A 27,825-nucleotide genomic window follows, 5' to 3' on the forward strand; every position below is an offset into this window, starting at 1 on the left:
TCTTCCATCACTCCTGCAAGATGCTACATTTTGCTACCCACACCAGGGGCCACTGTGAACTTGAAGATTTTGACAGAGTCAAGTCACATCTGTTTAAAAAAAAAAATCAATCAATCCATTGACCACTTGATCAATGAAAAATGAGAGGGCCTGCCCCTGGTGTGGGTTTCTAGTGTGGCTCTGGGATGAGGGCATCCAGGTTGTCTAACTCAAGTATGACTTTCCGCACTTGCAGTGACTGTCCAGAGACATCCTTGGAAGATGCCCAGCCCTTTCTCAACCTGCACTGGCCACAACACCTCCTGGCCTGCCCCTGGTTTCCTAAATGTACATGGCACTCCTCCACGCAAAACCCTCAGCAGAGCATGCCTGACGCCATCTGACAACAGTCTGTCTGCCTGCCTCCTGCACCAGCCTGAATGTCTGAGGGCAGGAACCAGGTCTTATGTGTCTTGGAGGCCCAACTAGACTATCCAGTGGACCAGACTTTGTAGATCATCGTGGGTGCCTAGACTTACTTAGTAACTAGCAAAAGTTAGTGGTTGTTTATAAAGCAGACCACATTGGTAAGATGGTTTATAACCTTGACTAAATTGGCCTAACAGCTTATGACCTTGATTAAGCTGGTGTGATGGTTCGTGAACTAGTCTCTGTGAGTTGGGTAACTGTGGGTCACTCCTTTCAGCCTGCCCCCCCCCCCCCCAGGGAGAATGTGTAAGTAGGGTTTTTGACAAAGTGAAATCACTCAGTTGTGTCTGATTCGTTGTGACCCCATGGACTGTAGCCTATCAGGCTTCTCCAACCATGGGATTTTCCAGGCAAGAGTACTGGAATGGGTTGCCATTTCCTTCAGGGAATCTTTCCAACCCAGGGATTGAACCCGGGTCTCCTGCATTGCAGGCCCATCAGGGTTTTTTGACAACTGCTGCCCAAATCCAGAGCCCTGACCCTTGGGGCCCCACCTCAGGTCAGTGGGAGAGAGTGGGCTCTACATGCACAGCTGGAAGGCAGGCCAGGAGACAGTGCGAGCAAGGTGCCCACCCCCCTCCTGTTTGACAGTGGAGATTTGATTGTGGCATTCAAGGTCTCTCATGGACTCTGGGCAGAGAAAAACAGCCATAGGGCCTTGACTCAAAGGGCTCTGGCAGAGGAAAGTGCCCTTCTTAATTCAGATGCTGCAGAGGCCAGAGCACAGGAGACCCTCTACCTCCTTCTGATGGCCCTGCTGGGAAGTAGTCCTCCTCCGTGTCCATGACTGACACTCTGCAACTCCACTTTCCCACCCACCCACAGCCTCTGTTACCTGTGTCCCCCTTGCTTCCTTTCACACCTTCAACTCCTGGTCTCCCGGGCATCCCTGGAGGTCCTGGACAACAGATAACACAGAAAGTGTAAGGGCTGGGCTGGGTGGGTCTTCAGACATCACTCCTCACACCCACCACAGGACCCAGGACCTCACCTATTGGCCCAGTGGGGCCAGGGCTGCCAGTCTCACCCTTGGCACCTGGGGATCCCACAGCTCCTGGAAAGCCTGGAAGACCCTTCACTCCAGGTAGTCCTGAAAGTAAAGTCATGAATAGAAGGCTGGGGGTGGTTGGTAGAGGGCCTGGCTGCCTATGATTTCAACACACCTCTGTTCTCTGCAGTGGCACATGCATCTCTTAACACCTTAAATGTTCCCTGGGCAGCTTAAAAGCTCTCTCTTTAGAAGCCTTAAACTAGCCCTATTAGTGGGAGGAAAATTACAGTCTCAGCAATTTATTAATTTATTTCCATTCACTGCTGCAGGGTTTGAAGCTTATGGACTTACTCAGAACTCTGGGTGTGAGCTTCTGGCTTCACAAGCCTGAGCAGCAAAGTGAAGAGAAGCTCTCAAAAAGAATATCAATTAGGTCTGCCCTCTGAATACTGCTCTGTTCCTCTTAAGGATGGGCCAGGTTTTACAAAATCTCAGAGGCTCTGGGTTAATATTACAGTCAAATACGAGACAGGGACAATGGTACCTGGAATGATGCCCATTCCTACAATTCTTACCTTGATCACCTTTGACTCCAGGAATTCCAGCCACCCCTAAAATACAGAAGGATTTTTAGGGATTGTATTTTTACCCTCTAGCTTCAGCCTGCCAGGTGAAAGGGGAATACCCACAGGACAACCGACCTGACAGTGCAGACTCTTACCTGGGGAACCGGGCTTTCCCGAGTCACCTTTATCTCCCCGAGCTCCGGGGGGTCCCATGGCCCCCATGGCCCCCATGTCTCCTTTCATGCCCGTGTCTCCTTTTTTTCCTGAAAAAACAAGAAATTGTGGTCAGACATGGGAGGAGGGTGGGGCTTCCCTGGTGGCTCAGTAGTTAAAGAATCCACCTGCAGTGCTGGAGACCCAGGTTCAATCCCTCGATCAGGAAGATCCCCTGGAGAAGGAAATGGCAACCTACTCCAGTATTCTTGCCTGGAGAATCCCACGGACAGAGGAGCCTGGCAGTTTACAGTCCATGGGGTCGCAAAGAGTCAGACACAACTTAGCAACTAAACCACCACCACCACCATAGGAGAAGGGCAAGCCAGGCCACCAAATCCAACTCTGATACTTCCTGTCCCACTCAAATTCCAAGCTCAGACTCCTTGAACTCCTTGGTATCCAGAAGTGGAAGATACAATGGCTGCCCTCAAGGAGCACACCACCTTGCCCAGAGACCAGGCATAAACTTATAAAAAATGGATAAGAGGACCTGGCCTGGCTGATGGGAAGTGGGAGGTCCCAGAAGCTGAGCTCTCCATCAGCATTGCCTGGCTTATTTCAGTGTCTGAATTTGGAGAACTATTTTTTAAACTTTCCAAACAGAATTCTGAATATTCCAGAAAGCAGATTTCAAGTGCTGAGAGCAGAAGCTTTGAGGTGCTGGTGGAGAGAAAAACATTGCAACAGCACTTATTCCCCTAGTGGTTCAGACACAGGCTTTCCTGGTGGACAAGGTTTCAAATTTTCCACTTGTCATCAGTATTCCGACCTTGCCCCAGTCTATCCTCTCCTCTGTCCTCCATCACTCCTCCCTCCTTCCTGCCACTGTTCAGAGCGTATCAATCAAGGGAGGCTCCTCACTGGGTAGGGCTCGGCAACCCCTTCCCAAACTTGCCAGCCACCCATAAAGGGTCTACTCATCAGTACCCACTGGCTGAGGAGGGTTGGTGAGGTCCCACCATCAGCAGAGTCCCACTCCAAGCAACTCCCCAGTGGGCAGGACTGGCTCATTAAGATGGAATTTGGTTAAAGGGCTCTATTCCATTATTTTCATGATTCTAGAACTGGAGGGAGAAGGAAATGGCAACCCACTCCAGTATTCTTTCCTGGAGAATCCCGGGGATGGAGGAGCCTGGTGGGCTGCCATCTATGGGGTCACACAGAGTCGGACACGACTGAAGCGACTTAGCAGCAGCAGCAGCAGAGCTGGAGAGAACACAGAAAGGCCCTGGCCTCCTCTCTAATGAATTAGGAAAGTAGGCAAAGAGGTCTTGAGTGGAGGCAAAGAAGCGACTGCTGTACAGAACTCTTTGGGTCTAAGATTTGAGAGATGTTAGGTATAAGTCTTGAGAATGAGATTCTTTGAGGTGGTTAGGATATTCAGAGAATGATTATTCCTTGATGGAAGACAAAACAGCCATAGAGACCTTGATTACAAAGAAAGTCCCTTACAACCGCCTCAGATGCAAAGAGCAAACAAGTTTTCGGTCCTTCAGAGCATCCACTTGAGCAGAAGGGCCAAAAGCCTAGGACAATGCAAGGAATTATTCCCCTGGGGTGTTTGTTGGTGCCTTGCTGCTCTGGGCCAGTCAGGGTTATCACATTAAGGCAGTTGTTTGGCTGTATGAGGTTTCTTTTCTCTTTTTTGCTCTCCAATGCAGTTTTCAAGATCTTAGTCCCACGACCAGGGATTGAACCCTGAGAGAATGGAGTCCTCACCACTGGAGTGCCAGGGAAGTTCCTGTATGAGCATTCTTGAAACTGGTGTGGGCCTGAGTGTGTGTTGCTTTGACTTCTACGTCTCCACAAAGAGGACCACCTTGGGAAGCAAAGTAGTACTGGGGAAAGTACCAGAATCCGGCACCAGCTGAGGAATCACAGCTACATCTGTCTTCAGAACCTCCCCACCATCACAGCTAAAGGTGGAGTGAAGCAGACTGACATGCTCCCCTGGAGCCTCCTCACAGCAGCATTACCCATCTTCTGGGACAAAGTACTCAATACTGCAGGGGCGGGTCCCACTTGTTCTGCTAGCCCCGTCTGTGGGCAGTGGATTGGGCAAACAGTGGGTAATTTGGGAAGAGGAATCCTGATTTCTGAAGACATGAAACCGATTCATTTCCCCTCACCAGCTGCAGTGCTCCCAGCCCCGAGCCTGGGTGTGGCAGTGGGTGAGTGGGAAGCAGTGTGGTTCAGGCTCCACAAACAAAGGCTTGGCTCTCATCCATCCCCTCTCTGGGGCTGCCGGGGCCACTTTGAGAAAGTCTGGGCCACAGAGAATTGTGGAAGGCCATGTTTGGAATCACCCTCATAGGTCAACTGTCTGACCACCTACCCAGTGCAAGGATCCCCCTTCTGTTCCACCAAGGAGAATTCTGCCTCCCCAGCCCTGCATCTGCCTGTTTCATTGTGGGGCAATGTAACTCTTTGTTCATCCCTTACCTCAGCACAACTGGTTCTCCAGAAATCTTTGCCCCTTGGCCTCCATTCTTCTGCTGGGTTCCACTGAGAGCAAATCTATTTTCTCTTCCACAAGAACCTTTCTAGTATTTGAGGATGGCCGACATGTCCCTATAAGGGCTCACTTCGTGAAGGCAGGCACCCTCAGTTTCTTCTGATGTAGATAATTCCCACGTGCCAGCTACAGTATCACATATCTTCTGTCTTATATTCCTGTTGTAATCAATCCTCACTGAAGGTTGCTATTACTATCCCCCTTTTATAGGTGAGTTATTTGAGGTTCAGAGAGGTTACACAGCTGGTGAGCCATGTTCCAACCCAGATCTGTCTGACCTAGGAACTGAAATCCCTTTCTGCATTACAGGATCACTCACACTACCTACAATGTAGCGGAGTTTGAAAACAATGATTTCCAACCCTTATAGCTGTCCTGCAAAGCACATATAATTTAATTAGTATTATTTTAATGTAGTTGCCATTCTTTGCTGAAATGAAGTTAAATCTCAGCAAGCCGAGTGATGGGTCCAGTTACACAGGTAAGTAGGCACAGAGCAGGAGTGGCAATCAAGACTACTGGCTCCACAGCTCCATCCCTCTACTGCACCCAGAGCCACCCCAAGGGTGGTCTCTGGGGAGGCCAGGAGACCAGGAGGATGAGCTGCTCAGTTGTGGCCAGAGCAGTGGGCCGTGCTTCTCAAAGCCTGTTCCCCACACCTCTAGGGTCTGACTCCTCCACGGCCTCTAAAGCATCTCAAATGGTTCTTATTCGTGGCCATTAGCTTGAGAAGCACTGCTCTAGACCAAGTGCTGGCCATCAAGGGAAGATTCTAGATGCCTTATCAGCCCCTTTGTCCTCACTACTAGCAGTCTCCCCTCCTGATCCAGGCCCACCTCAGGCCCCACTTGGATCTCCCACCTTTTTCTTCTCTGAGTTCCCAGCACTGCCGTGTCTGCCCTTGCCACCAGTGATACATGGCAGAAGATCCTTCCCCTTCTCACTCTGTTCTCAGCTTTCCCATCCTGTCCTTTGCTCGCCTGGACAGAAGGGACCACAGCTGTGCCCCTGGGATGCCTGGTGACCCACCACCCTCTGGGTGACCTTGTCCCTTCCTGGCCCTGAAGGCTGAGCGAGTGAGTGTGTATGAGTTTGTGGTAGGGGTGGTGAGTGCATGTGACTGCGTGTGTGGGCGTGTATGCGTGTGAGTGTATGTGCACGTGTGGGCAGGTGCCCTAGTGTGACCGTGCATGTGTGATTGTGTGCCTGGGTGGGTCCCTGAACTCTCCTCCTACTGTTTACCTAACCTCCATTCTGAAAACCTTCCCCAGAAAAACCCTGCTGGAGACTTAGAACACTAGGCCCTCTGGATTTCCCCTTCTATTAAAATCCTTCCAAAAATTAGTTCCTAGAAAAAAAAGTTTTCCCTCCTAACAAGTTTCCCTTCTGCAACTAGTGGTGTTTTTCTTTCTGTCTCAGTGTCCTGGAGACTTAGAGGCTCTCAGTCTATTTCCCCTTTTCTTGCAAATCCCCTCATTCTGCTCTTTCTTTAGTAACAGCTTTCTTGGCATCTTTACAACTCAGCAGCTTCCACCCTTCTGGGGATTGGAGGTTTGAGAGTCTAAGTGAAGGGCAGAGTGGATTGTAACAGTGATGAAGCCCCTCTCCCCCAGGGGACAGCTGAGCTCCCCCATTCTCTGACCTAGCCTTGCCGTGACCACTGGAAAGGCACCTGGGCATATTAAGGCCACAGCCTAAAAAGGGGAGCCAATCATGGGCTTTGAATTGTAATTTTAACTTCCCAGTAATCCTCTGAAGCATTGTTATCCCCATTTTACAGACACAGAAACTGAGACTCAGAGAGGTAAAGGAGTGCTCCCCAGGTCATGCAGCCAGTCTATGGTGAAGGCAGTTTTGTCAGACTCTGGGGTCTGGCCCAATGAGCTTGACTGTCTCCAGGGATGCTCATAGGCTTGTACTCTGAGCACCAAGTCTTGGAGTGTTCTCGCCCTTCCACCCACACCTAGGTGTCTCCTCCTTGAAGCAGGTACTTCCCAGCAACCCAGGACACGTAGGGTCTCACCCCAGGTGACCTCCCTCACACACAGACCCCACTCGGAGTTTAGACTCTCAGGGTGGGGTGTGTGTTGCAGCTGCTCCGAGACAGGCTGCTGCCTGGCTGGCACACACACCCAGCCCCTGCTCACCTGCCTCTCCCTTGATTCCTGGTGGGCCTCGGGGTCCTGGGGGTCCTGGAAAGGAAAAGGAATTCAGAATGTAGCCTGGACAAGGAGGAGAAAAAGGATTATGGGGACAATAGACAGAGGCGGTTTCTATGACTTCTCTGCGAGCAGTCCTGGCAGGTGGGGGAGGCGAGGTCCACCCTGAGCCCCTTTGGACCTGAAAGACCTAAGGAAAAGGAGCAGAGACACCATGCCCCAATGAATAAAGTGAGGATGACAGTGCCACTCACACCATCATTCACTCAACAAGTGTCATTGGGCACCATGGATCAGCCAAACCGTGTGGAAGGAAGAAAAGATGGAGTGCCTTCCCACAAGAAGCTCATGGCCCAGCAGGCAAAATTCAGTTGTGTAGATGATGACTCCAGTGGGAGGTTGAGCCGGACAGACCCAGGTTTGAACAGCAGCACTGCCCCTTTAGCTGAGTGATCCTGGGCCTGACCTTTCATTGTTTGGAGCATCAGCTTTCTCATCAGTGAACTAGGGTTCATAAACCACTTAAGCAGGGCTGTTCTGAGGCTGCCACATGGAAACCCACATAGAAAGCGTGCCCAGGCTCTGATAAATGGAACCGATCACTGCTGCCACCCATATCAGATCTCTCCCTTTCCAGGACTGCTTTGGGGACGACAGCCTCCCAAAGGCTTGGATGGATGTGACAGGGTTCCTTGTCCTGTCTTAGTCCATTCTGGCCACTATAACAACACATTATGGACTGGGGAGGTGGGGCTTAACCAAAGAAATTCACTTCTTACAGTTTTGGAGGCTGGAAGCCCAAGACAGGGGGCCTGCAGGGTTGAGTGCACGGGAAAGCCTTCTGTGTGGCAGTCTGCCACCTCTCTCTGTGTCCCCACATGTGGGAGGAGCCAGGGTGCTTTCTGGGGTCTCTTCTATAAGGGTAGGTCCAGTGTCCTCTCCCCTCCATGGTCCCTGCTTTGGCTAAACTGGCTTGGTGCCCACCGTTCCTCTCTCCAGCCACGGACCAGTATTAGTCTGCCACTTGGAAGTGGTCCTGGGAATCGCCCCGGGCTCTGCATTTTACCTGCCCTCCTGAGCATTCTGTGCTGGTCTGAGGGCTCTGTGACTCAGACCTGACCTTTGGCTGGTTCCTGAAGACCTTGGCTCTTGGATGTCATCATCATTTGGTCAGGGTCCTTGGTTCCTAGCTTCCTGACCTCACTCTCTCCAGATCTGTCTGCAGCCACCCAGGGTGCCTGTAATTTCATGCCCTCCTCAATCAGCCTTTACCTCCTCTCTTGGCCTCCAGGGTCTCATGCCAGGCCAGGGTCTGGGAAGCCCCTCTGTCAAAGAAAGGAATTCAGGTCTAAAGACCCTCTTGTCCACACACAAGGAGCTCCCCCACTCCCATTCTCTCTGGAAAGTCCCAGCTCAGCAGGGAGGGACCAACCTGGGATCTGAATAAAGTTGTCCATCCGTTGTTGTAGGCTCTCCTGCTTGGTGAGGACTCGGGTGAGCTGGGTCTGCGTTTCATTGTTGGAGGGCATCTCCAGGATCCGGAGCCGCTCCTGCAGGTTTAGAACTGGACACCCCACACCCCAACCCTTCAGCATTCTTTCAGGGACTTCATTAAAGCCCAAGGCATTTGAACATAACCCTGACATTCTGTGTCATATGTGCATAACTCTGTAAGTTCTGACTATGTAAACACATGTTCTGTGTACTATGAGGACCTAGAGTGAGCACAGAGCTTTGTCTGTATCTTGCACATGGGCGCTTCACACTCACAGATGTTACATGTCCATAGAACACACTGGCACAGTCTGTGAACCCACTGCATCCATGATCAACTTGCATGCGGTTAAGAACTTTGTGCATCCTTGGGCGTGAGTGCATGACCACTAATATGCTGACCTGGCCTAATCATGTAAGGCATTAATATGTGTGTGATGTGTGTTTATGATAACTGGGCACATGACACGCTTGAGCAACTTCACTGTTTGTATAATGGAATTGCTTCCTGACCTAACCATTTGGACTGGGAGCACTTTGAAAGTCAAATCATGTTGAAATGAAACCCTGATCAACAAAGCTCCTTCCTAAACCAGAATTGAAAGAAACACATGTACCACAATGTTCATCATGACACTGTTTATAATAGCCAGGACATGGAAGCAACTTAGATGTCCATCAGCAGACGAATGGATAAGAAAACCGTGGTACATGAAAAAAGAAAAAAAAAAAAAAGCTGTGGTACATATACACAATGAAATATTACTCAGCCATTAAAAAGAATACATTCGAATCAGTTCTAATGAGGTGGATGAAACTGGAGCCTATTATACAGAGTGAAGTAAGCCAGAAAGAAAAACACCAAAATGGTATACTAATGCATATATATGGAATTTAGAAAGGTGGTAACGATGACCCTATATGAGAGTCAGCAAAAGAGACACAGATGTATAGAACAGTCTTTTGGACTCTGTGGGAAAAGGCGAGCGTGGGATGATCTGAGAGAATAGCATTGAAACATGTATATTATCATATGTGAAACAGATCGCCAGTCCAGGTTCGATGCATGAGACAGGGTGCTCAGGGTTGGTGCACTGGGATAACCCTGAAGGATGGGATGGGCAGGTAGGTGGGAGGGGGTTTAGGATGGGGAACACGTGTAGACCCATGGCTGATTCATGTCAGCGTATGGCAAAACCACTACAATATTATAAAGTAATTAGTCTCTGATTAAAATAGATAAATTAAAAAAAACCCAAACAAACAAAGCTCCTTCCCACCCAGAGACAGGGAATTCTTAATTTGAGATGCATAAGGCACACCTGTGTGAAATCACTGCCTCTTTCACTGCTTCAGACGTACACATGTGTGGTCTGTTTCTCCTTGCCTCCCTCTTCCCTGCCCCCCTCACACACACACACACACACACACACGTAACACGTAACACACACTCCCCTTTCTGCTTTCCCCTCCCCTCCCCCCACCACCCTGGCCACCCAGGGCCTGAGAACCTTCTCCCAGCAGATGGGCAGCAGTGGCCCCAGGGCTCTCCCCCGAACCTGAGTTCTGTGTCAGGTGGGTCCACATTGTTACCCAAGGAAGGACCAGACAGGACTCAGATACTTCACCTTGTATCACCAGTAGCCCAGCGCCCGCAGTGAGCAGAACCAGGTACAGGACCACTAGGACCATGACGCAGTTCATTCCATTTCTCCTCCTGGGCTTTGGATCTGAAGTAGAACACAGGCAGAAAGCAGCTGCTGGAGAGGGTGGAGAGCAGAGGTCCCTAGCCTGGGCCCAAATCCCCTCTGGGTGAGCAAGGGGCTCTCCATGAGGTTCCATGAGGGGAAAGATACAAAGACCAATGGCACCCAAATCCTCTCCTTGATCCTCCTTCCACAAGGCAAGAAGCTGCTCATTTGTGTGGCTGGGTGAAAAACACCTCTGCATATATTCTTTGCTGAAAGAGCACAGTCCTTAAACCAGATATTACACCAGCTTTGCTCACTGTAGAAGCCCCAGTGTGCCACCAGCTACAGGGGGTGCTCTATAGGTATACATCAGATTAACTGATCAATTAACAGATTTCAGTTTCAAAATTTTTGGGGGAAAATGATTGTTCCCATTTTAAAAGCAGTGAGTGAGGTTTGGAACAGTTGAAAAACCTATTAGGTTATAAGACAAGATCTGCAAATTTTGTCCAGGCCTTCGCTTTCTTTTCCTTTAGATTTTTAAATTATGAAAGTAAAACATGCATAATATAATTTATCAAACAATATGGAGAGCATTTCAAGGATTAATAATCTCATAATTAATCCCCTGAGGTCCTAGCCTGCTGAGGTAAGCTTCATTAGCTTTCTGGGATGTGGCCTTCCTCCCATTCCCCCTTCCTAACAAACCCATACCCTCCTAGATGGACTGTTTCTTCCTTTAGTTTTACACTAATAATATCAATTACAAATACATACTACTATAGCACATGCGCTTATCATGTTGTGCTTATCACATGTGCTTTCAGTTCAGTTCAGTCAGTTCAGTCGATCAGTTGTGTCCGACTCTTTGTGACCCCATGAATCATAGCACTCCAGCCCTCCCTGTCCATCACCAACTCCCAGAGTTCACTCAAACTCATGTCCATTGAGTCGGTGCTGCCATCCTGCCATCTCATACTCTGTCGTCCCCCTCTCCTCCTGCCCCCAATCCCTTCCAACATCAGAGTCTTTTCCAGTGAGTCAACTCGTCGCATGAGGTGGCCAAAGTATTGGAGTTTCAGCTTTAGCATCAGTCCTTCCAATGAACACCCAGGATTGATCTCCTTTAGAATGGACTGGTTGGATCTCCTTGCAGTCCAAGGAACTCTCAAGAGTCTTTTCCAGCACCACAGTTCAAAAGCATCAATTCTTCGGCGCTCAGCTTTCCTCACAGTCCAACTCTCACATCCATACATGACCACGGGAAAAACCATAGCCTTGACTAGACTTTGGTTGGCAAAGTCTCTGCTTTTTAATATGCTATCTAGGTTGGTCATAACTTTCCTTTCAAGGAGTAAGCGCCTTTTAATTTCATGGCTGCAATCAGCATCTGCAGTGATTTTGGAGCCCCCCAAAATAAAGTCTGACACTGTTTCCACTGTTTCTCCATCTATTTGCCATGAAGTGATGGGACCAGATGCCATGATCTTAGTTTTCTGAATGTTGAGCTTTAAGCCAACTTTTTCACTTTCCTCTTTCATTTTCATCAAGAGTCTTTTTAGTTCCTCTTCACTTTCTGCCATAAGGGTGGTGTCATCTGCATATCTGAGGTTATTGCTATTTCTCCCAGCAATCTTGATTCCAGCTTGTGCTTCTTCCAGCTCAGCGTTCCTCATGATGTACTCTGCATATAAGTTAAATAATCAGGGTGACAATATACAGTCTTGACGTACTCCTTTTGCTATTTGGAACCAATCTGTTTTTCTAACTGTTGCTTCCTGACCTGCATACAGGTTTCTCAATGTGGTCCACTGGAGAAGGGAATGGCAAACCACTTCATATTCTTGCCTTGAGAACCCCATGAACAGTATCAAAAGGCAAAATGATAGGATACTGAATGAGGAATTCCCCAGGTTGGTAGGTGCCCAGTATGCTACTGGAGCTCAGTGGAGAAATAACTCCAGAAAGAATGAAGGGATGGAGCCAAAGCAAAACAAATACCCAGTTGTGGATGTGACTGGTGATAGAAGCAAGGTCCAATGCTGTAAAGAGCAATATTGCATAGGAACCTGGAATGTTAGGTCCATGAATCAAGGCAAATTGGAAGTGGTCAAACAGGAGATGTCAAGAGTGAACGTAGACATTCTAGGAATCAGTGAACTAAAATGGACTGGAATGGGTGAATTTAACTCAGATGACAATTATATCTACTACTGTGGGCAGGAATCCCTTAGAAGAAAAGGAGTAGCCATCATGGTCAACGAAAGAGTCCGAAATTCAGTACTTGGATGCAGTCTCAAAAAAGACAGAATGATCTCTGTTAGCTTCCAAGGCAAACCATTCAATATTACAGTAATCAAAGCCTATGCCCCAACCAGTAACGCTGAAGAAGCCAAAGTTGAACGGTTCTATGAAGACCTACAAGACCTTTTAGAACTAACACCCAAAAAAGATGTCCTTTTCATTATAGGGGACTGGAATGCAAAAGTAGGAAGTCAAGAAACACCTGGAGTAACAGGCAAATTTGGCCTTGGAGCACAGAATGAAGCAGGGCAAAGGCTAATAGAGTTTTGCCGAGAGAACGCACTGGTCACATGTGCTTTAGTAGTATGTAATCAACTAAAGCACACGTTCCTTCTGCAAGGAAGAATTTTTCCATGGATTTCCTTTTAGTTTTCTCAGTAGACAGAGATTAAACTGTTCTGTTTATTAGCTGCTTCATATTCCTTAAAGACACATGGCTATTCTCTGTCTACCACAGGGTGTCCTCTCTACCTGCATGCACCCCTGGAGTCCAGGCCCACATAGCAGCTTGAGTGAGTTCTCCAACACACATCCTGCCTCAGTTGCTTCCTTGTTTTCAGCCCTTGGACTCACTGCCTTCAAGACAAACAACTTCCCTGTGGGTACATGTAGCCTGGTCTCCAGCCAGCTGTGGCCTGTGGCCATGCCTCTATACCTCACCTCCACTCCTCATACTGACCAATGGTCAGGCCAGACCACTGGGGTTACACCCTTCTGACTTCAGACAGAGTATCCCTTCTGAATACCCAAGGAAGGACTATTCCTTCCTTCTTTATGCATAACTAATTCTTACTCATCCTTTGGGAGCAGAGTAGAGACTTCCCTGCTCCACGATAGATCCGCAGGCTCCTCTGGGATGGGTGGGACCTTGCTCTGCTTCCCAACATCATTGTGTTTTTATCTGCTGTGACCCTGAGCACCTTGAACTATTTCTATGTCTCAGCCTCCTCTATATGGCCTGGAAGTTCCCAAGGCTGTATTCCAGCATCAATATGATATGGATATGATATGCTGGAAAAATGGCAACTGGCTAGTTGAATGGATGAATGAGTAGTCTGGGTGCCAAATGTGGGCAGAGTTGAACACTGCGAGTTTAAAAGTGTTGGGAGAGCATTAGGAATGTAACTTAAAACCTCAGATACCATATAGTCATGATAGTGAGAATGAATAAGTGTGACGGGAAGGCTCACGCTTAACAGATGATGGTGGATGGCAAATACAGTCTCAAAGAATTGATGCTTTTGAACTGTGGTGTTGGAGAAGACTCTGGAGAGACCCTTGGACTGCAAAGAGATCCAACCAGTCCATTCCAAAGGAGATCAGTCCTGGGTGTTCACTGGAAGGACTGATGCTAAAGCTGAAACTCCAATACTTTGGCCACCTCATGCGAAGAGTTGACTCACTGGAAAAGACTGATGCTGGGAGGGATTGGGGGCAGGAGGAGAAGGCGACGACAGAGAATGAGATGTCTTGATGGACATGAGTTTGAGTGAACTCCGGGAGTTGGTGATGGACAGGGAGGCCTGGCGTGCTGTGATTCATGGGGTCGCAAAGAGTCGGACACGACTGAGGGACTGAACTGAACTGAACTGAGACAGCACAAAATGTGATGAAATGTAACATGTAATGGGAATAGAAAGGTAAACTATGTTTCAGAGACACACATATCATAGATGCTAGAGGTATGGGTGAGGGCCAGCATGGAAGATACAGATATTTTCAAGTACATGGTAGGAACAGGGTTTAAGGCATTTGAAAAAGGATAACAAGAGGAAAAACAGACATGACAGTGAGGTGGGAGTAGTTCAGGTCCAGAATGCAGAATGCTTTTTAATTCAGAGCTCTAACTGGCATAAAGGCAAAGTATTTTAGAACTGGGAACTTTCAATCTATAGGTTTTATCTAACTAGCTCTGTACAAAGCAAAGAATATGAGAAATCCTTTACCCCTATGTTGATAATTAACAGAAGCAGAAGATATTAAGAACAGGTGACAAGAATACATAGAACTATACAAAAAAGATCTTAACAACCCAGATAACCATGATGGTATGATCACTCACACAGAGCCAAGTCAAGAGGGCCTTTGGAAGCTCATTACGAACAAAGCTAGTGGAGGTTATGGAATTTCAGTTCAGCTATTTCAAATCCTAAAAGATTATGCTTTTAAAGTGCTGCACTCAATATGCCAGCAAATTTGGTGATCACAGGTGATCACAGGACTGGAAAAGGTCTGTTTTCATTCCAATCCCAAAGAAAGGCAATGACAAAGAGTGTTCAAACTACCACACAATTGCATTCATCTCACATACTAGCAAAGTAATGCTCAAAATTCTCCAAGTTAGGCTTCAATAGTATGTGAACTGAGAACTTCCAGATGTTCAAGTTGGATTTAGAGAGCAGAGAAACCAGAAATCAAATTACCAACATCTGTTGGATCATCGAAAAAGCAAAAGAGTTCCAGAAAATCATCTACTTCTGCTTCATTGACCATGCTAAAGCCTTTCATTGTGTGGATCACAACAAACTGTGTAAAATTCTTAAAGAGATGGGAATACAAGAACACTTTACTTGCCTCCTGATAAATCTGTATACAGGTCAAGAACCAGTTAGAACCAAACATGGCACAATAGACTGGTTCCAAATTAGGGAAGGAGTACGTCAAGGCTGTATATTGTCACCCTGTTTATTTAACTTATACACAGAGTACATCATGCAAAATGCCAGACTGGATGAAGCATAAGCTGGAGTCAAGATTGACGGGAGAAATATTAATAACCTCAGATAAGCAGATGACACCACCCTTATGGCAGAAAGTGAAGAAAAACTAAAGAGCCTCTTGATGAAAGTGAAAGAGGAGAGTGAAAAAGTTGCCTTAACACTCAACATTCAAGAACACAAAGATCATGACATCCAGTCCCATCACTTCATGGCAAACAGATGGGGAAACAATGGAAACAGTGACAGGCTTTATTTTTTTGCAGATGGTGACTGCAGCCATGAAATTAAAAGATGCTTGCTCCTTGGAAGCAAAGCTATGACCAACCTAGACAGCATATTAAAAAGCAGAAACATAACTCTGCCAAAAATGGACCATCTAGTCATAGCTATGGTTTTTCCAGTGGTCATGTATGGATATGAGAGTTGGACTATAAAGAAAGCTGAATGTTGAAGAATTGATGCTTTTGAACTGTGGTGTTGGAGAAGACTCTTGAGAGTCCCTTAGACTGCAAAGAGATCAAACCAGTCAGTCCTAAAGGAAATCAGTCCTGAATATTCATTGGAACGACTGATGCTGAAGCTGAAACTCCAATACTTTGGCCACCTGATGCGAAGAGCTGACTAATTTGAAAAGACCCTGATGCTGGGAAAGATAGTAGGCAGGAGGAGAAGGGGATGACAGAGGATGAGATGGTTGGATGGCATCATCGACTCAATGGACATGAGTTTGAGCAAGCTCTGGGAATGTGTGGTGTGCTTCAGTCCATTGGGGTTACAAAGAGACATTACTGAGTGACTGAACTGACTGATGTCAATCATTTCATCTCTTAGTGGTTAGAAGAAACTGTCAAGAATGATAGCCCACAAAATGGGCCAGAATCTATCTAATAAACTTAAACAGTTTATGCAAGAAACTTAAACCTACGATCATTCAGATGAGAGGTGGGAGGGGGTTCAGGATGGGGAACACATGTACACCCATGGCGGATTCATGTCGATGTATGTAAAACCAATACAATATTGTAAAGTAATTAGCCTCCAATTAAAATAAATACATTTATATTAAAAAAATAGAAAAGAGAAGAAAAATAAATAAAACGGACAATAAGAGTCAAAAACAACCCCACAAATGTTGGAATTATTCAATAAGATTTTAAAGCAGCCACCACAAAAATGCTTTAATGAGTACTGACAAACAAAATTTTTTTGAAAATCTCACAAAATAGAAGATATATAAAAGACTCAGATGGAAATTATATAATTTCAAAATTCCCAAAGTCCTTTTTAAACCTCACCACGTTGGCTCAATAGTGTAATAAATATGACAAAAGAAAGAATCACTCAACTAAATGATAGAACAATAGAAATTGCCCAATCTGAAAAACAGAAAATCAACAACAATAAAACGACAAATAAACAGAGCCTCAGAGATGTGTGAGTCAATAAAAAAAAAGACACACATACACAAAACACATAATACTCATCATTGAAGTCCCAGAAAGAGTGTGAAGCCAAAAAAAAAAAAAAAAACAAAAAAACTCAAAGAAATAACGGTAGCTGAAAATTTCTCAAATTTGATGAAAGATCCTACAGATCCAAGAAGTTGCACAAATCCCAAGCATGAAGAAATCCATATCAAGACACATAGGCAAAAATCTGAAAAATTTATAGATAAAGAAATTTAAAATCTAAAGAAAAAGAAAGTCTTGAAAACAGCCAGAGGGAAAGGAGAAATTACTTATAAAGTAATATCTATTTGGAATGTCAGCAGATTTTTCATCTGAAACCATAGAGATCAGATAGAAGTGGCACAATACTTTTTGTTTGCTGAAAGAAATTGTCAACCATGAATTCTGTTTCTAGTTCATCCTTTAACAATAATTGAAAAATAGAGATTCTCAGATGAAGGAAAACTAATATAAATTATTGCTCATGAACTTACTTTTGAAGAATGGCTAAAGGAAATCTTCAAATAGAATGGCAATGATGTAGGAAAAGGTTTGGCATGTCTAAAGGGAAGGACAGGAAAAGGGAAAGAAGAATGGGTAAAATACAAGGATATATATTAGATTATCCTCCTCCTCACAGCTTTTAAAGATCACAGTTGATGGTTGAAACAAATATATGATACCATCTAACGTGGCTCTCAGTGTATGTAGAGGAAAGGCCTCAGACAATTCATTTTAAAAAGTGAAGACAATAAAAAGACATAAATGTAAATAAGATTTTTACACTTGACTCAAAGTGGTAAAATGTTGATACCATAGACTATGCTAGGTTATGTATGTATATTGTAATGCATAGAGAAACCACTAAATAAACTGTTAAAAGAAATGTACCACAAACAAACTATATATAAATAAAAATGGAACTCTAAAAAGTGCTCAAGTAACCTATTGGAAGATAAGAAAAGAGAAACAGATGAATGGGAAATAGAAGAAACAAAGAGAAAAATACAAACTAGGATGGCAGATTTAAACCTAACATACCTATAATTACTTTCGTAAATAGTCTAACTATACCAAGTAGAGGGCAGAAATTGGCAAAGTGAATGAAAAACTGTGACCCTTTATAAGATGTCCATAAGAAACCAAACAGTAGAGCTTCTATTCACATGAAACAGAATTGATATAACTGAAAAGAGAAATGGACAAATCCTAGTTATAATTGGGGATATTAACACCCCATTCTCAGCAATTGATAGGAAATCAGCAAAAGTATAGAACAACTGAACACCAACAGGATCTAACTAACATTTATAAAATACTCCATGCAACAACAGCAGAATATGCATTCTCTCCATGCATATATGGAATATTTACTAAGACCATATCTTGAGTCATAAAACAAACCTCAACAAACTGTAAAATAAATTAAAATTTGCAGATATTTTCTGACAATAATGGAATAAAAATAGAAGATAATAACAGAAAAATCTTCAAACAATCAGAATCTTTTTTTTAACTTCTAAATAATGCATGGGTCATAGGAAAAGTCTCAAAGAAAAAAATCTTAAAAAAAAATTGAATTAAGATATCAAATTATGGAATGCATCTAAAGCAGCACTGGAAAGGAAATTCACAGCACTCAAAGTTTACAATACAAATGAGGAAAATTCTCAAATCAATAAACTCTTACCTCAAGAAAACATAAAAGAAAAGTAAATCAAACAATCAGGAAAAGAAAATCAAATAATAAAGACAAGAGCTGGGTCTCTTGTAGACAACATATATGGGGGTCTTATTTTTGTATCCATTCAGCCAGCCTTTGTCTTTTGGTTGGGGCATTCAATCCATTTACATTTAAGGTGATTATTGATAAGTATAATCCTGTTGCCATTTTCTTTATTGCTTTCGGTTCGAGTTAATACACCCTTTCTGTGTTTACTGTCTAGAGAAGGTCTTTTAGTATTTGTTGGAGAGCTGGTTTGGTGATGCTGAATTCTCTCAGCTTTTGCTTGTCTGTAAAGCTTTTGATTTCTCCTTCATATTTGAATGAGATCCTTGCTGGGTATAGTAATCTGGGCCGTAGGTTACTTTCTTTCATCACTTTAAGTATGTCTTGCCATTCCCTCCTGGCCTGAAGAGTTTTGTTGAAAGATCAGCTGTTATCCTTATGGGAATCCCCTTGTGTGTTATTTGTTGCTTTTCCCTTGCTGCTTTTAATACATGTTCTTTGTGTTTGATCTTTGTTAATTTGATTAATATGTGTCTTGGAGTATTTCGCCTTGGGTTTATCCTGTTAGGGACTCTCTGGGTTTCTTGGACTTGGGTGATTATTTCCTTCCCCATTTTAGGGAAGCTTTCAACTATTATCTCCTCAAGTATTCTCTCATGGTCTTTCTTTTTGTCTTCTTCTTCTGGGACTCCTATAATTCGAATGTTGGGGCATTTAACATTGTCCCAGAGGTCTCTAATATTGTCTTCATTTCTTTTAATTCGTTTTTCTTTTTCCCTCTCTGTTTCATTTATTTCTACAATTTTATCTTCTAGCTCTCTTATCCTGTCTTCTGCCTCCGTTATTCTACTGTTTGTTCCCTCCAGAGTGTTTCTGATCTCATCTATTGCATTATAAATGCTGGAAAGGGTGTGGAGAAAAGGGAACCCTCTTACACTGTTGGTGGGAATGCAAACTAGTACAGTCACTATGGAGAACAGTGTGGAGATTCCTTAAAAAACTAGAAATAGAACTGCCATATGACCCAGAAATCATACTCCTGGGCATACATACCGAAGAAACCAGAATTGAAAGAGACACATGTACTCCAATGTTCACTGCAGCACTGTTTATAATAGCGAGGACGTGGAAGCAACCTAGATGTCCATCTGCAGACGAATGGATAAGAAAACTTTGGTACACATACACAATGGAGTATTATTCAGCCATTAAAAAGAATACTTTTGAATCAGTTCTAATGAGGTGAATGAAACTGGAGCCTATTATACAGAGTGAAGTAAGCCAGAAAGAAAAACACCAATACAGTGTACTAACGCATATATATGGAATTTAGAAAGATGGAAATATAACCCTGTATACGAGACAGCAAAAGAGACACAGATGTATAGAACAGTTTTTTGGACTCTGTGGGAGAGGGCAAGGGTGGGATGATTTGGGAGAATGGCATTGAAACATGTATATTATCATATGTGAAATGAATCGCCAGTCTGGGTTCAATGCATGAGACAGGATGCTCGGGGCTGGTGTACTGGGATGACCCAGAGGGATGGGATGGGGAGGGAGGTGGGAGGGGGGTTCAAGATGGGGAACACATGTACACCAGGGGCGGATTCATGTCAATGTATGGCAAAACCAACTTATATAATTGTAAAGTAATTAGCCTCCAATAAAAAAAAAAAAAAGACCAGAGCAGAAATCAATGAGATTTAAAATAAGAATACAAGGGAGAAAATGAAAAACCAAAAATCTGGTTGTTTAAATAAAATCAATAAAGATTGATAAAGCACTATCAAGACTGACAAAGAAAAAGAAAGAAGACACAAATCACCAATATAAAGAATAAAACAGGATGTATCACCACAGATGCTGCAGCCATTAAAAAGAAAACAATAAAATACTACTAACTTTATGCTAACAACTTAGAAGAAATGAACCAATTCCTGAAAAATCACAAACTACAAAAACTCAACCAAAGTGAAAGAAATAATATAAATATCTATGCCTATTAAACAAGTTTAATTTGTAATTTAAAATCTCTTATAAAAGAAATATCCAGGTCCAATATCCTAACAAACCTTTAAGAAAAGAATTAACAGCAAGTTCAGATAATCTCTTATGGTTTACAGAAGAGTAAAGAGCACTTCTTAACTTGTTTTGTAAGTAGTATCATAATATGAAAATCAAAGACAGTACAAAAAAGAAAACTAAAGATCAATATGTCTCATGAATGTTGACACAAAAATCCTCAACAAAAAGTAGCAGTAAACCATATCCAACAATGCATTAAAAAGATTTATATACTAAATGGGATTTCCAGGTATGCATGACTTGTTCAATATTAGAAAATCAATGTAATCTACATATCAATAGACTAAAGAAGAAAAATCATGTAACTGTATAATTAATGCAGAAAAAAGTACTTAACAAAATCCAATTCATGATAAACTGTCATAATTATCACTCTCATAATAAATAACACATATATAATAAAACTCAGCAAATTAGAAGAGAACATTCTCAAATTTTCTTTTTTAAAAAAGAGTATCAACAGGTATCTAAAGTTTACATCACTCTTTTTTCTTTTTTTGATGTGGAACATTTTTAAAAAGTCTTTATTGAATTTGTTACAGTATTGCTTCTGTTTTATATTTTGGTTTTTCACCGGAGAAGCATGTAGGATCTCCATTCCCCAACTAGGGATTGAACCCACACCCCCTGCATTGCAAGGCTAAGTCTATACACTGGACTGCCAGGGGAGGCCCCCTGCTTATCTCACAATTAATGGTGAGACAGAAAACTTTCCTCCTTAGACTGGGAACAAGGCAAGGATGTGTGTTGTCAGTCCCTTTTTCTATATACAACTGACAAGTGGAAATCAAAATTTAAAACATACATTTATAATTGCCCTAAAGAAAATGAAATACTTTGATATAAATTTAACAAAATGTACACAAGATCAGCATGCCCAAAAGTTACAAAATTTTCATTAAAAAAAAGCAACAAAGACCCAAAGAAATGTGGGAATATATCAAGTTCGTGGATTGTAAAACAACAAAAAGATGTCAGTTTTTGAACTATCCAGAGGTAAAATATAATTCTTACAAAATCCAGCAAGGTTTTTGATGGTATAAATTTACCCCAAACTTTATATGGAAAGGCACAAGCCCCAGAATAGTTAAAATCATCTCGAAAAAGAAGAATAAAATGTGAGAAATAACATTACCTTATGTTTAGAGTTAACAGTATCAAGACAGTGCAGTGTGGTATTGGTGCAGGGATAGACATGTAGATTAATAGACAGAATAAAGAACACAGAAATAGACTCATACAAGTAAGTAAGTGTAACTGTTAGTTGCTCAGTCGTGCCTGACTCTTTGCGACCCCATGAACTGCAGTCCACCAGGCTCCTCTGTCCCTGAGATTTTCCAGGCAAGGATATTGGAGTGGGTTGCCATTTCCTTCAAGTGTGCCCAACTGATTTTTGACAAAGGAGCAAAAGTAATTTACTTGAGGAAGGATAGTACTGATTGCTTCAACACCAGCAGATGGTATTGAAGCATTTGGATATCCATAGGCAAAATAAACAAACCTTGACCTAAACTTCACATCAGCTGAAAATGAACCATGATATTATAATATAAAACTATAAAAGCTTTGGAATTACACATAGGAGAAATCTTTAGGACCCAGTGCTATGTAAAAAGTTCTCAGACTTGACACCAAAAGCACAATTCACAAAAGGAAATGTCAATAAATAGGACCCCAATAGAATTAAATATTTTCACTTTGCAAAAGACTTTGTTAAGTGGATGAAATGACAAATTACAGACTGAGAAAGAATATTGTAAATTGCATATCCAGCAAAGGACATATATTTTGAGTATATGAAGAATTCTCAAAAAGTTTAGCTTTAGTTTAGCATAGTAAAAAAGAAAAGCCCTGCTAAAATATTGGCAAAAGACACAAAGAGACATTTCATTGAGGAGAGTATATAAGTGACAAATGAACACATGGAAAGATATTCAACATCATTAGCTACTAGGAAAATACAAATTAAAATTACAGTGAAGTATTACTATCATATGCTTATCAAAATGGCTAAAGTAAAAATAGTGATAATACCAATTGCTGGCAAGGATGCAGAGACAGTGAATCAGTTGCACACTGTTGATGGGAATGTAAAATGGAACATCCACACTTGAAAAACAGATCGACTGCTTTGATAATTCTAAACATATCTAGAATCTAGCAATTAATTGCACTTTTTGGCATTTTTCCCAGAGCAATGAAAATTTGTGCTGCACAAAAACTTTTACCTAAATAATCATAGCAGCTTTATTTGTAATAGCCCCAAACTGGAAACAAACGAAAAGTCTTTCAGTGGGCGAATGGTTAAACCAACTGTGGTCCACTCATATCACAGAATAATACTCAGTAAAACTCATTACTAATAGAACCAACTATTGATACATACAACAACTTGGATGGATTGCAAGGGGAAAAAAAGCCAATCTTTAAAAAGTTACATACTTGTAATTCTACTTATGTAACTTTCTTTAAGTAGCAAAATTATAAAGAGGAGGAGCTGATTAGTGGTAGCTGGGGATAGTGATTGTTGGACAGGAGAGAGGGCATGTGTGTCTCTAAAAAATACCATGAGGGAGATTTTGTGGTGATGGAACTGTTCTATATGTTGATTTTGGTGGTGGTTACACAAGTATACATGTCTGATAAAATTGTAGAGAACTATATTCATACATACAAACGAGTGCTTGTAAAACTAAAGAAACCTGCATAAGCTCTGTGGATTGTATGAATATCAGTTTCCTGGTTGTCATATTGTACCAGAGTTATGTAAGATGCTATCACTGGAAGAAAATGGGTGAAGGTCACAAAGACTTCCCTGTACATTATTTGCAACTTTCTGTGAAATTACAAATATTTCACAATAAAAAGTGGAAAAACACCTCTGGGTAGTCAGATTTTTTAAACATGTTGAGAAATAGGGACATGACAAAACACAAAAGTCAGAACAGTAATGTGAAATGAAAGTAGTCCTTTCAGCAAGGCTGACCCTACATGGACTCCAAAGTTAAAGTCTGTTAGCAGAATATTTAAAATTAACTTCAGAGCGGGAAGAAGGGACAGCTAGGTCCAATGCTGGGGCCAATGCTCTGTGTTAATTAAAACAAACAATACCCCCCCCCCCCCATAACTTCTCTATTTGTATTTTTTGAGGTCTTCTCTGTCAAGAAGGATGTTCTTCAGGTGGAAATTGATGGGAAGAAATATCATGATGAGAGATATAATACCTAAAATAACTGAGGGCTTTGCATGAGGGGGCCAGATTACATTCCATGGAAACCAACAAGAGCATGCTGATCTGGAAACAGAAGTCCAGACATCAGACACATCCCGCAAGGAGAGTGACAGGAAGATGTGAGCCAGAGAAATGCTCATATTTTCAAGAAGGTGAAAGAAGTACATTCCAGAAAGATGTGGACCACAGGCACAAATGTGTATTCTGTCATTTGGGCTCGAATACTCCATTGTTGAAGGGAAGAGGAACTGATACTGGTTCATGAAGGAAGACCTGGAGTTTCATTGGGTCTTAAGGGCAGCAAGAGCCTGAAGTCTGCGGAGCTTCTTCAGATAACTTAGGCAATCTTCAGTTGATAGAGAGATAGGTAGATAGATAGATGATGGATAGATAGATGGATGGACAGACAGATAAATGAGGATGGACAGATAGATGAGACTGGAGCCACTTAGTGCTGAAGCAAATAGTGTTTTTAGTCTCAGTAAGCCCTGAGCGGGTACCGGTGTTACATAATCTCACAGTGAGCACTGTCCATAATGGTATTCATCGAGAAAGTTCCTGCATTCCATCTTCTTTGTATGAGGAGACAGGAACTTGTGGATGCATCTAGGAAGATGTTCTCTCCAAACAGGAGTGATTGTGGTTAGATTTTTACTTCATGGTATCTGTAACCTCGGTCAGAAATCTAGGATTCACCTTTGACTTATGCATCATCCTCACTTGCTGTGACTCCCCTACTATAGTCTTACTGATTTGACTTCCGTTTCTCCAGAGCATCCTCTCTTTTCCTTCCACACAGCCACTGTCTCTCATCATCTCTGGCTGCCAAGCTCCTCTCTGTCCCCAGGGTTGCTCTTTCCAACTTGTCCCCCATCTGTGAGGATAAGTAACTGAAGTTCAAATCACTGCCTCTCAGCCACCTTCAGTCTCTACAAAGCTCCCCACTGCCCTTGCCACCTATGAATTGGCCCCTGCCATCTACCTCTACAAGGATTAAATCATGAGCCGCTGAAGCTGTTTTCAACACCCTCTGAAATGAGTTCAGTGTGGAGGTTAAGAATGAGGCATTCTTGTACTCTGGGAAAAATGATAGAATAGGTCTTCAAATAGATATTTATAGGATTAGATTTTATGAGCCCAATTCTTTCCTCTCCTCACATCTGAAAAAGCACTAAAATCATTAACAGTGACATCTGCTCTTTGTGATTGGCAGCAAGCCTCTGACAAAATGTGTACTTGACTGCAAATACCCTCTTCACTAAAATCATATATAGCTCTGACCTTCCCCTTTGCCTCTTTGGAGCATTTTCTCAGAACTATTTGAAATGCTATCTCCCAGGCTATTGCCCTTATTTTGTCCCAAACAGCATTGAAATATACACATTTGTTGTTGCTGTCTTAGTTGCTCAGTTGTGTCCAACTGTTTGCAACCCCATAGACTATATACAGCCCACTAGAATCCTCTGTCCATGGAATTCTCCAGGCAAGAATACAGGCGTGGGTAACCATTCCTTTCTCCAGGGGATCTTCCTGACCCAGGTACTGAACCCTGGTCTCCTGCATTGCCGGCAGATTATTTACTGTTTAAGCCACCAGGGAAGCCCAAAGTGTACATTGCCATGTGTAAAATAGATAGCTAGTGGAAAGTTGCTGTGTAACACAGAGAACTCAACCTAGCGGTCTATGACAACCTAGAGGGGTGAGATGAGGGTGGGAGAGAGGCTCTAGAGGGAGGGGTATACTTATGAACTAAGGTGGCTCAGCAGGAAAGAACCCACCTGCAATGAAGGAGATGTGGCAGGAGCTGTGAATTCAATTTCTGGTCGGGAAAATCCCCGGAGAAGGAACTGTCAACCTACTCCAGTATTCTTACCTGGAAAATCCCACGGACAGCTCATGGGGTTGCAAAAGAGTGGGACACAACATAGTGACTAAACAACAACAATGGCTGATTCACGTTGTTGTACAGCAGAAACCAACACATTATAAAGCAATTATCCTCCAATTAACAATTAAAAAAAATTAACTCACAACTCTGACATTGTGCATTTTTTTTTTTTTTCAGTAGATGCTTTCAGGACGAGGTCTGGCTTAATTGGTCCTAATCTCAATCCCCACTGAGTTTCTCCACCCAATTTTGAACCAAACAATATGGAGCTGTTTGTTTTTTCCTGAATATTTCTTGTGGTGCCCTACCCCTGTCCCAGCTTCCATTTCCTTTCTCTAATGGATCCTCTTTATCCATTAAACTTTAGAAGAGATCTCAGCTCTGCCCTCCAGGGCCCTGCACCAGATTAGATCTGTCCGTAAAGTCCTGTGCAAATCTCAGCGACAGCCTGTGACAAATTGTATAGCAATGAGTTATGAAGAGGCTCACTCTGCCATCCTCCATCCTACATGACTGTGGGATCCCTGAGGCCAGAGCCTAGGTTGATTCTTGTCTATCATTTTGGTGCTGAGTACAGAGTTCAGCAGGTAGTAGGTACTGAGTCTGTTTGATCACCTGACTTTGCTTGAACATTTTCAGTATCTTAAAAAGTCACACGTCCATAACGCTGCCTCCTCCAAAGTTCTGAATAGCCAACAATTATCAAAGTCGTCTGTAATTCTGCCTTTATTGTTACCCCATTTGAACACCTAAAGGCAGAGCACCAGGCCCTTCATCTTTGTCACCCTATCCTTCCAGCCACTGATTTGCACAGACCCTGGACAAGAGGGACAGTTAAGCCAGGGGACAGAACTGCACTTGTTCCTTCACATACAACTTACAGAAAAGACTGACAGTGGGAATGACTGATTGACTTAATTCCAAGAGGATATTCTGAAATAGGAAATCAGAGATCCCCTGTGGGAAGCACTCATTGGTGACTTTCAATGTTATGAGTTCTAGGAGATTTTAAAAAATATATCACCTGTGTAACATTGAGGGAGAAAATAAACAACAGAGTTGACTGAATTTTAAAATCTGAGTTTAAGACAGACTAGTTATGCCACTATAACGTGTTCTTTGTTGTTTAGTTGCTAAATCGTGTCTGACTCTTTTGAGACCCCATGTAGCCCACTAGGGCTGTCGCTTTAGGCTACATCATTTTGTGACTGTAGCCCACTAGGCTCCTCTGTCCATGGAATTTCCCAGGCAAGAATACTGAAGAGGGTTTCTATTTCCTTCTCCAGGGTAACCTCCTGACCCAGGGATCAAACCCGAGTCACCTGCATTACAGGCGGATTCTTTACCACTGAGCCACCGAGGAAGCCCACAAGAAGAGAATTCATTCCCTGAGCAACACATGAGTATTCACAGAAGCTACCTTAAAGAATTTCAGCAGGACTGCATTAAATAAATATGACACTTGGCCTCAGTTTTGTTCAACTTTTTCATCCCTCTTGTTTTGAATTTTCCTTTTATTACAAACATCACAGACATAATCTGTGTGTCAATGAGACATTAGTAAAGGAGGGACATATAAAAAGTATTAGTATTAATGAAAGGGAAAATACTTAAATACAATTTAAACAAGTTGTGAAGCTAAAAAAAAAAAAGGAAAACCCAACTCTATGCTAAAGGCATAGTTTCTATTACTAGCGTTATACAAATTTCCAATGGAAGCATTCCAGAAATGCATCACTGAATCTCTAAGGCACAAACCTAGATTTTCAATGGACTTGTCTATTCCTATGTTGCCAAGAGAAAGACATCACAGGCAATGTCATTATTGGGGAGTAGTACTTTACCATTAACTTCGAACGTCTCCATCCTAGACAACATGGTTTGGTCGAGAGCCGTTCCGTCTTCAGTGCTAGCCAAGAGCTCTTTCTCCTTGAGAATTTCCTCATTTTCCATTGCTAAGGTTTATAAATGGCCAAAGTTCTGGAGCCAGCAGAAATGCTCTCTCCAAGAGGAACCACTTGGGGAGAGATTGTTCCCTTTTGACTACTGCTTCTACTTGTAGAGCTCACAGGACTTCCTTTGACTCTGATTTCTGAATTTGCAAAATGTTTCCTGACATGGTCAGGATTAGGCATTTCTCAAAAATGGGCCATTCACATGTGGAGCTCCTGCTTAGTGCAACTGCTTGTTAAGGGGTATGGGGAGTTGGGGCACAAATCACAGGTCCCTGAAATCACCGTTTGTTCTCAGGCCCCCAAGAGCAGAATCAATGACCCCCATCTCCTCTGCCTATCCAGACCCTGCCTTCATCCCAGA

The 27,825-nt window shown here is 43.1% G+C and overlaps 1 protein-coding gene across 2 annotated transcripts in view; it reads right to left on the reverse strand.

Moving 5' to 3' along the window:
• The window catches only part of MARCO (macrophage receptor with collagenous structure), a 40,844-nt gene extending 13,288 nt beyond the window's left edge, over positions 1-27,556 (reverse strand). Inside the window, exons 1-9 of one of the 2 annotated variants that reach the window (XM_088828916.1) lie at positions 27,354-27,371; positions 19,355-19,449; positions 10,038-10,139; positions 8,348-8,479; positions 6,904-6,948; positions 2,181-2,288; positions 2,035-2,070; positions 1,460-1,558; positions 1,304-1,366 (exon numbers count right to left, since the gene is read on the reverse strand). In XM_088828916.1, coding sequence (XP_088685042.1) covers positions 1,304-1,366; positions 1,460-1,558; positions 2,035-2,070; positions 2,181-2,288; positions 6,904-6,948; positions 8,348-8,479; positions 10,038-10,113 — 559 coding nt within the window. In that variant the 5' untranslated portion in view covers positions 10,114-10,139; positions 19,355-19,449; positions 27,354-27,371. Of the gene's footprint in view, positions 1-1,303; positions 1,367-1,459; positions 1,559-2,034; positions 2,071-2,180; positions 2,289-6,903; positions 6,949-8,347; positions 8,480-10,037; positions 10,140-19,354; positions 19,450-27,353 lie in introns of both variants that reach the window. The other variant, XM_055398404.2, reaches the window with a different exon arrangement.
• Positions 27,557-27,825: the final 269 nt, after the last annotated feature.

This window comes from Moschus berezovskii, chromosome 2, assembly GCF_049115385.1.
Source record: "Moschus berezovskii isolate FMDL1 chromosome 2, NW_MosBer_1.0, whole genome shotgun sequence".
NCBI classification, from domain to species: domain Eukaryota; kingdom Metazoa; phylum Chordata; class Mammalia; order Artiodactyla; family Moschidae; genus Moschus; species Moschus berezovskii.